Source organism: Paramacrobiotus metropolitanus, unplaced genomic scaffold, assembly GCF_019649055.1.
Source record: "Paramacrobiotus metropolitanus isolate TYO unplaced genomic scaffold, Prichtersi_v1.0 Parri_scaffold0000049, whole genome shotgun sequence".
Taxonomy (NCBI): domain Eukaryota; kingdom Metazoa; phylum Tardigrada; class Eutardigrada; order Parachela; family Macrobiotidae; genus Paramacrobiotus; species Paramacrobiotus metropolitanus.
The window spans coordinates 933,854-945,748 of NW_026570269.1; the positions used below are offsets into that span (position 1 = coordinate 933,854).

The 11,895-nt window shown below is 40.3% G+C and overlaps 2 protein-coding genes across 2 annotated transcripts; one reads left to right on the forward strand and one right to left on the reverse strand.

Annotated features, from left to right (window-relative positions):
* Nucleotides 1–1,092: 1,092 nt before the first annotated feature.
* On the forward strand, nt 1,093–5,607 carry LOC129591876 (calcium/calmodulin-dependent protein kinase kinase-like). The gene is made up of 6 exons (XM_055487725.1): nt 1,093–1,991; nt 2,951–3,154; nt 3,216–3,385; nt 3,553–3,596; nt 4,480–4,877; nt 5,132–5,607. Exons 1-6 carry the CDS (start codon nt 1,783–1,785, stop codon nt 5,283–5,285), a joined length of 1,179 nt encoding a protein of 392 aa, XP_055343700.1. The 5' UTR covers nt 1,093–1,782; the 3' UTR covers nt 5,286–5,607.
* A 5-nt stretch (nt 5,608–5,612) lies between these two features.
* LOC129591875 (flotillin-2-like) lies at nt 5,613–11,513 on the reverse strand. Its single transcript, XM_055487723.1, has 18 exons — nt 11,221–11,513; nt 11,093–11,119; nt 10,908–10,982; nt 10,608–10,676; nt 9,743–9,780; nt 9,562–9,598; nt 9,306–9,389; nt 9,161–9,222; nt 8,970–9,027; nt 8,806–8,855; nt 8,132–8,194; nt 8,030–8,071; nt 7,895–7,972; nt 7,507–7,694; nt 7,322–7,401; nt 7,115–7,245; nt 6,484–6,633; nt 5,613–6,012 (listed from the first exon to the last, which is right to left on the reverse strand). The coding sequence occupies exons 1-18, from the start codon at nt 11,240–11,242 to the stop codon at nt 5,965–5,967; spliced, it is 1,302 nt and encodes a 433-aa protein (XP_055343698.1). The 5' UTR covers nt 11,243–11,513; the 3' UTR covers nt 5,613–5,964.
* Between the last annotated feature and the right edge of the window lie 382 nt (nt 11,514–11,895).

Below are 11,895 nucleotides of genomic sequence, written 5' to 3' on the forward strand. Positions count from 1 at the left end.
AATTGTGAGAATTCTGCAAAAGCTGAGTAACGCACGAGATAAGATAAGCGCTCATAACTGGTCCAAATTGCGATGAGGTGTCTTTTGCATGTTTGTATCCACGCCGCAAATATTCGTAAATGTTGCTCTAGAAAAAGCTACTCGAGAGTAGAATATTCGAGCGTCAAAGTCGCCAATTTGGATATTTCTCATGCAGACTCCTGTGCACACATTTTAATGCTTACATTTCACCGCGATATTCCGTAATCGTACACCTCCGTAATTATCCATTAATAAGTACTCTAACGCCTATCGGGTATCGTCGGCATTGCTACGTCCACAATCGTAATAACTAAGTAATTAATAACATTATAATTAGTGTTAATTGCTCATGCGAACACATTCTGGTAGCGTAAACCAGAAAGTGCGCGTAGGGCGCATAAGTCTCTAACATAACTTATAAGTTACCACGACATGTTAAAATGTCTAATTAAAATTAATTAATTAATAACGGGCTCATTAGAATTTAAAATTTTGCAGATAAATGGTGTGCACTGTATAGAGTATTGATTAATTCGCTGACCGGCTGACGTTTATTAACTTGCAACTGTAGCGTTAATTAACTGTTTTAAATTAATCGTTAATTACAGGAACTTTTTTATTTTTTTCATTAATTTGAAGCACTGAATTCGGTAGGCAATACATATTTTATAGGTAAAGTGCAAACTGCAAAGTAAAATTACAGACTGGAATGAAAACACACCATAAAGCAAAATGTCGCACGGTTTTGCGCTCCCAAAATTGCCCGCTCGATGCAGATATGTGATGCATCATTGCCGTGCAGTTATTTGATGTTTGTTAAGGTTCAAAGTTCGATTTTTTTAAGCGTGTGTCACAGATTTCCTTCGCTGATATCTTCATAACTGAATTTTGAGCCTAACTATTGTCTCGCTGTACATTTTCGTTAGGAACTTAGGGCGTACGCATCACGTATTACGTCACGCTACGCCCTGCATCGATCACTGCACTCTAACTTGTACGATATGAGTGTACAATGTACATCCACAAAAGCGTAAACACAGGTTTATAAGATCAGTTAAATATCAGAGACAATCAGTTTTCTAGATGTTTTTCTTAAACCAATATGCATCCGCTATTATTTCAAAACCAGTTCTTTTTGCAAATAAGGGACATTATTGTTTAATTGCTGCCTTGCGATTTCGCATCGAAGATCGATTACCCTTCCCATCGGCGTTAAGGCGCACCAATCACGCCACCAGCGACGATCGATGTTTCATAACCCAGCCAGTTATTCCCGAAATAACTTCACCACCGCAACACAACCGACGCGCTTTCGGCTGGGATTCAGTCGACCGGACGTGTGTAGTCGGGAGGATGTCTTGCAAAGTGTAACAGCTATTTCCCGATGTCCATGCGCTCAAAAATGTGCTTGGATAGTCCCGTTAAGGGTATCGACGGCGATCGTTGCCAGTGCTCCCGGAAGCAGGTCTGCAGCGATGCTGGCTGCAGTGGCAGTGCGCCCTGCAGAATGACCGCCGATACCAGTGTCCAGTCCGAGTGCGGGGCAGTTGCGCCTGCCGCGCGGTTCCCCACTGTTCCAACGGGGAATCCGGCTACGAGTCGGGATCATCGCAGCCTGGTACCGACCACTTTGATTATGTGGAATTTGAAGGGAATATTGAGGGTGTGGATTTTGACGGGGATATCGATGGTATAGAGTTTGATGATAATTTTGACGGTGTTGACTTTGAGGACGGGGCTAATGTGTTGAGTGCAGTGGAGATGCTGCGACCGACGTCGTGGCTGTCCGCGAGGGAATCGTCATCCTCACCGACGCCGCGGGCCCATGTGGCGAAATTCCTTTGTCCGCGCTATAAGGTGTATGAGGATGCGCCGTCGGATACGGAAATCTTTACGGGGCCCGCTGGAGGTGATGTGGCCATTGAGTCCTGTGGATGGGAGGTGCAGATTTTCGTTGATAGAAAACCCGAGTAAGTAGGCGTAAACACTTAATTCCTCTCGTATTTCTTGGTATTTAATTTTGGTAATTTGTGTCAAAATTGTAAATGCGCTGACGCCGCCAACTATTCATACACTGCACTCTAATATACTGGGATATGGCTAAGGCTATTAAAGAAGTGTTACACATTGCCAAATTTGTACGCTTTGTTTTTTGATAGATATCTTTTTGCAAACTTTTAAAATATTTAGAGTTTTATATTGATTTATGACTGTGTTGGTATTAAGACGGGTGCATTAACGATGCCGAAACTGCAAGCAAAAAAAGTTAAAAATGGAGCAATCTTCCATTTTAAAATTGGATTTACCTGAAGGGATACTTATTTTTCCCGAAATTCCGTTGTTTACGCATGAGGTTGTAACGTAACAACAAAGTTAAGCAACTTCTGTCAACAATTTGTGAAGTATTTTGGACTTCGACATGCTGAATTTCGTAATTAACAATAAGTGCTAAACAACATTAGTGATCAAGAGAAAGTTGTTATGTGAACTGCATATCGAGCATGTTTCTTGTCTTGATGTGCTTGATGCTTTATAAGAACCCAGTTACATATTTTTTTGTGATATTAGTTTCTGCGTTCATCTGGTTTCTTTATTATTTTGGATGTTAAAACCTTTTTCGAGTACGGTTGTTGAATGTGTTGTATGGTTGTATTGTTAGTTGGAACATCAATGTGTTCGGCAAGAAAAAGGATTTTGTTTTTACGCTGTCATGTGAATGTGACGTTGAGCACGATTAATAAAAAAACACTTCTGGGCAATTTGCCCATGACACCACAGTGCGCAGAATCTATCGCCTAAGGAATGACATCGTTAAACAAAGATTTCTTTTCAGCCCGTTAATTACTGCGAAATGTCACATGAGCTGTCACTAGACTGCGAGGATGTTTTGATTTTTGGTGTTGTTTAATTTATCAAATTTATAATGTAGGGTTATTTGTACGGATCGCCTTGTGGTCCGCGATGCTGACGTCGGAACTATTCAGATTAATGATTTCCTTATTGAGCCGGATAGCGATTTAGGGTGTGGATCGTTTTATACGTTTCGTTTGGCATCTTCTACAAAAGATCATGGGCTGTATGCTATCAAGTCAATTTCCAAACGAAAAGCTCAGAAAAACTCCATGCTATTCAAGTAAGCATTGCCTGACATTTTATGATAAGAATGCATGTCACTCATTACGACCAATTTTCAGACAGTCAAAAAATCCGTTTTTGAACATTGAGAGGGAAACATCGATACTAAAGAAAATCTATCATCCGAACATCGTCAAACTATTCGAGATTATGGACGATCCGGAAGAAGACAATATGTATTTTGTATTCGAATACATGGACCGTGGTTGCATTTTAACCATTCCAACTGGTAAGCAAGCTTCTTAAACTATTGCATGCATGCCGCATTGTAGCGAGCACTGATCAGCGGACCAGATGTATTCGCGGAAGCGTTCGAGTGGTGGTAACTGGAAACGTTGTTAGACGTGTTCTCAGTATTTAATATAGAGCAATAAACTTCCCTTGGTGTATTTATAGATACTCCATTGAAAGAATCAGTGGCCATATCGTACATGCGCGATGTAAGTACTTATTACACCCGTTATGATATTTGCGATTATGTGGTACCGTAATATTACTAAACAGTGGTATTATGGTGGTACCTAAATTAAGTTACAGTAATCGTATTGGATGCCATCAGCCATCAGGTATTAATAGTGATACAGTGATACTTGAAACTGGTTAACAAAGAAATATTATTAAGAAGTCGCTGGCAGCAGCTTGATATTGTTTACGGCTTGGGATAGATTTGCATTCACGCGAGCGTGAGTCCTCTTTAGCGGAACTAAAGTTTATTTGATGTTTTACTATCGCCGGAGGTATCGATTTTTCCTCCCAAGTCGGACGATCAGCATTTCGAATTTTAAGTGCTTCTCTGTAGAGACTCACTAAAAGGGATCTTTTACGTAGTGGATAGTGCCACACCGGAAGTCATACGATTTTGGCGATTTACTTGTTTAGTTTGCGGGCTTTAGCATATCGAAGGGACAAGGTGACGCGTCACATTATCCCAGTATCGACCGTGGTTGTGCAGCCTGGTTAGCATGACTGCATGAGACAGGGTGGATTTGATTGGCTGTAATTTTATAAGTCAGTGTAGGCAAAAATCGTCTGGATTTGAGATAATTTTGTGGAAAACTAATGGTGTACTTCGCGAAAGCACATACGATTTTCCTCCTAGAGCGAGCAATACCGAGCGTTAGGCTTTGCCAGAGGCGTGTTGTAAGCCGGGTGACTTTTCATGATCATGCTGATACCTATCAAAAGTCACGTGAGTTAATTACTTGCGAACGTCAATACCGACGATGGAAGTGGCCTTTAATTGAGGATCACGTCAGTTCCATTTTAATTAAAAATACGTAATTCCATTGCATGATTCCCGTTGTGAAGAGGTTGTTTTCTCAGGCTTTGTACGGCGTGGAATATCTGCATTCGAAGAATATCATCCATCGCGATCTCAAACCGGAAAACATGTTGTTGAATTCCTTTGGGAGGGTAAAGTTAATCGATTTTGGATTGAGTTTCGTCCATGAAGAGGGAAATGACATCACTCGTCTACCCTACGGTACGCCGTCGTTTACTGCTCCGGAATGTCTGGATGGAGAATTACCGGAAGGCTATTCGGCACGAGCCATGGAAATGTGGGCGTTGGGTGTCACGTTGTTTGCACTGCTGTTTGGACAGGTGCCCTTCTATCACGATAATCTCTTTGAACTCTACCGGATGATCCAGGAAGACCCGGTTGTTACTCCCACCAAAACATGTTGTCACATCTCGCTGAATGTCCGTGTTTTGTTAAGAGGGTGAGAAGTGATGATTGAATATCATGAGTATTGCTAATTAGTAATTATGCAGTTCTGTTAATACTGTCCCCGTTAATACTAGCTTGCAAGCTTGTGGAAAATTAGTAATTGCCTTTGTTTTTGTTCTGTTAAAATTCCATTGCCGTCACTGAATCTTCCTTTCGTCACAGACTGTTTGGGAGGAGGATGCAATTTTTGCACTTTCGAGATGATATAGTTGCAACTGATCTCTTGATGCGTCGTTGTTGTTGCAGGATGCTGGAAAAGAATGTTAAAGAGCGCTTAAAGTTGAAGGATATCTTGTCTTCGACGGTGTTCCTTTGGAAAAATTCATCCTATTATCTTCCGGAGCGTTGTACGACCTGCCAGTATTATAGTCCTAAATCTTGCCATCCGGTTCCGGTATGAGTGCGCTTCATATGGAATCAACTTCGAGTTTATTCAGATCATTTATTCATGTGTTTCATTCAGTCTTTCCAAATTCAGACAGCTGTTTTATTGTGACGGTTGCGAAACGATTAAGATAACAATGTGCAACCTGACGTTTTCGGCTTAAATCGATACTTTTTAGCTTTTATTTTTCAGATCTGGATAATTTTGCCTGATTAGAGTTAACTTTATCTGCAGAATGTATATCTCTTTAGTCAACCGTAAAATTTTTAAGTTTGTTTGAATTTATAATTTGTGATATGGAATACATTTCGTGAAAAAACATTATTAAAACGAATAGCAGAACATTTTTAGAGTGTTTATCTGCGCCTGATTGTAAACGAAGAATACAAAGATACAAGCAGCAAAAATCCAAAAAAACTGCAACAATGAATTTAGACTTGGAACGAACCTTTAGGCAATGACGCTGTAGTGATTGTACGCAGAAGAAAAAAACGTGAAAAATCACCGGAAACATGCTGACGAGGCCAGCAGTGACCAGTTAACTGAATGTGCGCAACGACAGCCACACTAGTGAATACTCATAAAAATCAAAACAAAACTTCTACAAAACAAAACTGTAATTGATTTTTGAAGATACTACGTCTCGCCGACATGTAGGAGAAGACATAAAGCAAACTCCTGACCGTACTCAGCGTCAGTGGGGTTGCGGGCTGACCTTCGCGCCGGGGACTTTCGCCAGAGTCTGCAAGTTTTATAGTTGTCACAACGGAACGTATATGGAATATTAATTATTTTATGATAATAGTTGTCGCAACGAATATGGATGTTACTGCATATACTTGGTTACTTGTCACAAAAATACTATAAAGTTTTTATTGCGAGCCAATCAATCCGTCGATATCAGGGATGATAATAAATAAATATACACCTTCAAGAAAATGTAGGTTGGGAATGGTTTCAAAAATTTTGCTCTCGATTGATAACTGCCATTGTAAGAGAGAAAGCACTATATAATCTCTATATAATAATCGCGTAAGTTTGGATCATCGCGTAAACTGAAACAAGACACACTCATCGTGTTACACATGGTTAAAATGCCAATAATTATTGCAAATAACAGCATTCCAAGTGAATAAACTTTCGGCTGCGTCGTAAAAGTTTAACGTAGCAAATTGTACGAGTATCCAAGGGAAAATAAATTTCATGTTATTACCTGGGACAAATCGATACCGTTGATGGCATGGATAGCCGGTGGAATTTGGGCGATAGCCTTCGTTAAACCCGTTAATAAATCCCCGTTAGCACCACCCAGAACCACAATTTCATTGGTTTTGGCCAGCGGTGCGGCAATTTCGTGCGCGATCTACAAATAAAACTCAGAATCACGGCTCATAAACTTAATATTGGTCGTAAAATCACCGAGTATATTTCTACGAAGAGGTAGCATAAGTAAGTTTTCGTCGTCGAGCTGCATGGACACTGTGAGGATTGTCCAAAAGTGAAAAAAAAACATCGAAACATACGGATGGCAGTTCCGCAAATAGAGCGCTACGTAAACATTTTTTGAAACAGTAAAACAATTCTTTTTGCAACTTTCGAAGAGGCTTTCAATACAGCACTGTCTCACAATTATTTGAATAGTGTCTACAAAACTCAAAGTTGTCCACCACTAACCAGGCCCTGACTGAACCGAAGCTACTTGCACTACGATACGGTAAGATAGATGCATGGTAGCATACCAGCTTGTTCCTTAACATCAGCTCAGGATTGATGTAGCCAGTATTAAAGTCAGTTGATTTAAAATAATGGCGACCACGTAACAAATTGTCTGTATCGCTGCTTACCTTCGGCAGTGCATCCAGTATCAGACTAACTGTAGCCGCATTTCCGTACTCTTTGTAAGCGTAGGCACGCATCTTCATGGCTTCAGCCTCGGCTTGACCTTTCGCATGAATTGTGGAAGCTTCCGCCCCACCTGACAAAAGAAAGAGCGTTGTTATTGAGAAATTCTGCAGATCTTTGCGATTGCATTCTGACAAATAATATTTTACCAATAGCACGAATCCGGTGAGCTTCAGCTTCGGCTACACGAAAGCGTCCGTTACGGTCTCCTTCAGCGATTAAAGCCACTCTAAAGTTCGGACGTATATTACAATATTATATTTATTAATTAATTTATGTTAGTATATATTATATAATATTAATTAATTTAATGTTAGTAGTTGTCACAACGAACCGTTTGGCTTCGTAGTCAGCGGGCAACGTGACTACCGTTTTCAGCTCCTTTTCCCGACGAAGAATTTCCTTTTCTTCGATTTCAATTTGCTTCCTACGTTCCACCACTTCAATGTTGATTTCTTCCGAGCGAATCTTCTGCTTTTCACGAGCCGCTTGCAATTCGTACGCCAGCTGAGACTCGGCTTTCTGAAACGATCAAAATTCAGTTTCAACGACTTATAACAATCTGAACAAAAAAATAAACACGAACGCATAAAATGGACGCAGAGCAGAACGGCAGAGATATATAGATACTATTAACTATACAGCCCCCACGCATGAGAACGACGGACAACCAAACATTTTTTCATTTCTGGGCTGATTGCGAGACAGTAGGCGCTGCTGACCTTCGTGTTAACTTCCTGTTCGAAGACTGCCTTCTGCAGCTGGTACAGACGTCCGGCGTTTTCAATATTCGTGCTAGCCTATTACAAAACATCGCGTATAACCACGCAATCTTGCACACGAAGACAACAGAGTACTTTGAATTTGACGTCCAATGCCAATCGTTCGTTTTCCGCTTCCTAATGAGAAATATATCAGATCGGCCCCAACGATATGGATTATACTGCTTTATCCCGCACCTGGATACCAGCGTCCCTCTCCGCCTCCGCCACACCGATGTTAGCATCCCTTTTCACAATAGCCTTTAATTGCCACAACAAAAAAGACAATAATGTTAGTTAATTGCCACAACAAAAAAAGACAATAATGTTAATTAATTGCCACAACAAAAAAGACAATAATGTTAGTTAATTGCCACAACAAAAAAGACAATAATAAAGTTAGTTAATGCCACAACAAAAAAGACAATAATGTTAATTAATTGCCACAACAAAAAAGACAATAATGTTAGTTAATTGCCACTACAAAAAAGACAATAATGTTAATTAATTGCCACAACAAAAAAGACAATAATGTTAGTTAATTGCCACAACAAAAAAGACAGTAATGTTAGTTAATTGCCACAACAAAAAAGACAATAATGTTAATTAATTGCCACAACAAAAAAGACAATAATGTTAGTTAATTGCCACAACAAAAAAGACAATAATGTTAATTAACTGCCACAACAAAAAAGACAATAATGTTAGTTAATTGCCACAACAAAAAAAGACCATAATGTTAATTAATTGCCACAACAAAAAAGACAATATTATGTTAATTAATTGCCACAACAAAAAAGACAATAATGTTAATTAACTGCCACAACAAAAAAAGACAATAATGTTAGTTAATCGCCACAACGATAACTTACCGTTTGCGCACGACCCAGTGATGACAGGTAGTTGACGTGATCGAAAATTTCTAAAAACAGCAGTTTTAAAATGAAATGACGAGATGGTACACGGAAGGGTTAAACAATTCTGCAGTCGCCGTAATTGATACGCAGCCAACAACTGGCAACAAGTATTAATCTACCTTTGATCGTGAAAGAAAGGATTTCGATGCCCATTTTTGCCACGTCCGGGGCCGCTACCTAAGAATATAGAAACTTCCTAGAACCAACTTCACAGAAAGCGTGCATTCCAGAACACCGTGCTCCCAGTTTCCCATCTGCGTATGTACGCTCAACGCGCTTTGCGCTTTAAGTAATTATGCGCGCTACTTACTTCCGTGACCTGGGCAGCAAAACTTTCTCGGTCTTGATAGATCGCTTCCACGGTTAAGCTACCTACAAAGACGAACAAAACATGTTTCACAAACCAAAACCTATATTTGTTTACAGGTAAGTGAAAAAAGTTTTGCAAAACGTACCCAAGATAGCGCGTAAATGACCTTCCATAGTCTGAAGAATGACCTCTTTAATCTCCTCAACAGAGCGTCCCAAAAACTGCACAACTGCAAAACACTGATTTAAGCAAAGGGAAAAATATTTCTGAAACCGGGCACACTTAAATTTATTTTTCACAGAAACACAATAATTTTGACACGAAATTTGATAGACGCTACTTGAAAAATTTTGCAGACCATATTATTAATTTTTTATAGTTACAGTGACTGGGAGTCTTACTTGCGTTTCCTAGAAGCTCTTCCGATCGCGTCATAACCTGTCAAACAGGAAATAACATACAGAATATGTACAGTGTGGGAAAACTCATTAAACCATGCTCCAGTTTCTATCCCGTAGCATTCTAGCTACCAAATTTAATCCGTTAACAAAACAGAGCGGAAGCCAGTGTGTATGTACTTACTTTGACTTGCGCTACGCCCGTCACTGTCAGCTGGACACCTACAACCAGGCACGAAAACGCGTAAGCCACAAGCAGTTTTTATCGATCGCTTGGAACTTATGATCCCCAATTTTGGGGTAACCGACACTCTCTGTTTACCATAATAAGCGGAGTGTGCCGGCAATCTACTTGAAGTACGGCTTGTCATAAATGCTACAAACACTATCGTATGCGTTAATACCACAGCATCTGCTGCAGCTCAACATCAACACTCAAAACTCTGCAAAAACGAAGCCACAAATGTGGCGCGACCGTCCCAGCACAACCTTAAGAGTACTATAAAAACTATCAACTAAAAAACTATCAGACTAAACTAAACTAAACTAAACTAAACTAGACTAAACTAAAACTAAACTTCTTAGTAAGTAAAACTATCAGTTAGCCAGACAAACTGTAAATATTATGGAATTCACAATTCTACGCCCATTGAATAGAGTGTGATATCCGTTAATAAATAACAAGCTCGAACCAAAGCAAAAATTCAACTGAAAAGGAAGTAATAATTCTCATTTTTAATACTGCCAATGATAAAACCTTCAGCAAATAATGGTTAAAGTACATAATTATGTACGAAGTATTGATCGCTTTGGAAAAGGCCTGGAAAACGTTGTTAACCGAATCCAATCTAATCTGATAACAACTGATCAAACAGTGCAAATACCGACAGAGATTTCAACCAACCGCTTGTCACTACCGAAATTCAGGCGACAGATTACAATTCATAGCCACACAGCTTGCCGCTACTCTCTTTTCAGAACTATCTGACATCACTGCGTAATGACGTCAATCGATGAGCACAAAATGACTGCATGCATGTCGCACTTACCTTGGCTAGTTTCCACGGCGTTACACTGGGGTTTAAGTGTCATCACTTCCAGTGTCAGACGCGAAACGTCTATATTAATAATATTGCAAGTGCATGGAATAAAAAAAATCAAAATGAGTCGAAATACAAAGGCAACCAAACAAAACTGCGAAATCTAATAACTGACATAAATTTACACAGTGATTTAATGATTTTAACAGCCGCGAAACCCGATATACAAATGTGTCCCAGAGAAAATCGCAGTAATTTATTATTTTTAACGATAATTTATCTCCGGAGCTAATTCAAAGCCAACTTTACCTGACACCCACCACCAAGCCCAAGCCCATCCACTTTCGCGAATAACCGTGCGCCGCTCAGCGCCGCAGCATCCACCTGTAGGACAACACATTCAAAGGTATGTTACTATGTATGGCACTAATCCAATGCCTGCATCGATGAGCAAAAACGCCCGGAAATGGTGTAATCGAATTTGCGTCACATACCAGAAACAACGAGGAGCTCGTTAGGACCTGCAAGAAAGCCACATGAACAAGCATTCGATATTGTAAGAAATTAAGCGGCAAAACATACGCGTAGAAAAAATGCATTAATTTCATCAGCCGGTTCTTACCTGTGGTGTGAATATTTCCCATTTCGTTGACTAAAAAGTGGAACGTTCGCTTATGACTGACTGATTGGTCAGAGTCAAAGTGATCGTACTGAACTTCAAAAGAAGCAACAATCCGCAAGTTTTTTGGATGCAGCAAAACGTCCACAACCGAAACCTTGTTTACAGATGCCCGAAGTTGTAAATTGAGATCAAATTAAATGCTTCTCAAACAAATGGCGAAAAATAGCGCAAGCGAAGCCAACGCGAAGTGCGATGCAGTACTTACGCTTATTACAGCCACCTACCTAATGGTAAATAAGTTGAAACGCCGTCAGGATATTTTGCGAGAGCTCTCGTACGGTACGTTCAATTGCAGTACGGTAGCCAGCCGCCTCGAGCTACGTACGTAACTTTTAGTGGGGGTAATATCGCTTTTAACCCCCTCGGTAATCCGCCGAGAGTTTACTGCTCGACGCGCTACGAAAGCGTCTTCTTGTCAAGCGAGCGAGCGAAGCCTTTTTAATTTAAAATGTGTGACGTGACGAACCGAAGAGCCGGGTTCCCGGGGTCCAGGGGCAAAGCCCCTGGTTGGGTCGGGGCGGAGCCCCAATATGCAGGCAGCCCCCGCTGAAACAACTGAGAAGGTAGTTTAAAATTCAAAACCTAACCGGGTCATTTTTGACGAACCCGCCGTAG

Excerpts from the sequence above, each read along its gene's own strand:
- LOC129591876 (XM_055487725.1), top strand. The coding sequence starts at position 1,783 with ATGCTGCGACCGACGTCGTGGCTGTCCGCGAGGGAATCGTCATCCTCA. Across the intron at positions 3,386-3,552 it reads CATTTTAACCATTCCAACTG|ATACTCCATTGAAAGAATCA; the intron begins GTAAGCAAGCTT and ends GTGTATTTATAG. Across the intron at positions 3,597-4,479 it reads CCATATCGTACATGCGCGAT|GCTTTGTACGGCGTGGAATA; the intron begins GTAAGTACTTAT and ends TTGTTTTCTCAG.
- LOC129591875 (XM_055487723.1), bottom strand. The coding sequence starts at position 11,242 with ATGGGAAATATTCACACCACAG. Across the intron at positions 7,695-7,894 it reads AACAGGAAGTTAACACGAAG|AAAGCCGAGTCTCAGCTGGC; the intron begins GTCAGCAGCGCC and ends TGATCGTTTCAG. Across the intron at positions 7,246-7,321 it reads TCACCGGATTCGTGCTATTG|GTGGGGCGGAAGCTTCCACA; the intron begins GTAAAATATTAT and ends TTCTTTTGTCAG.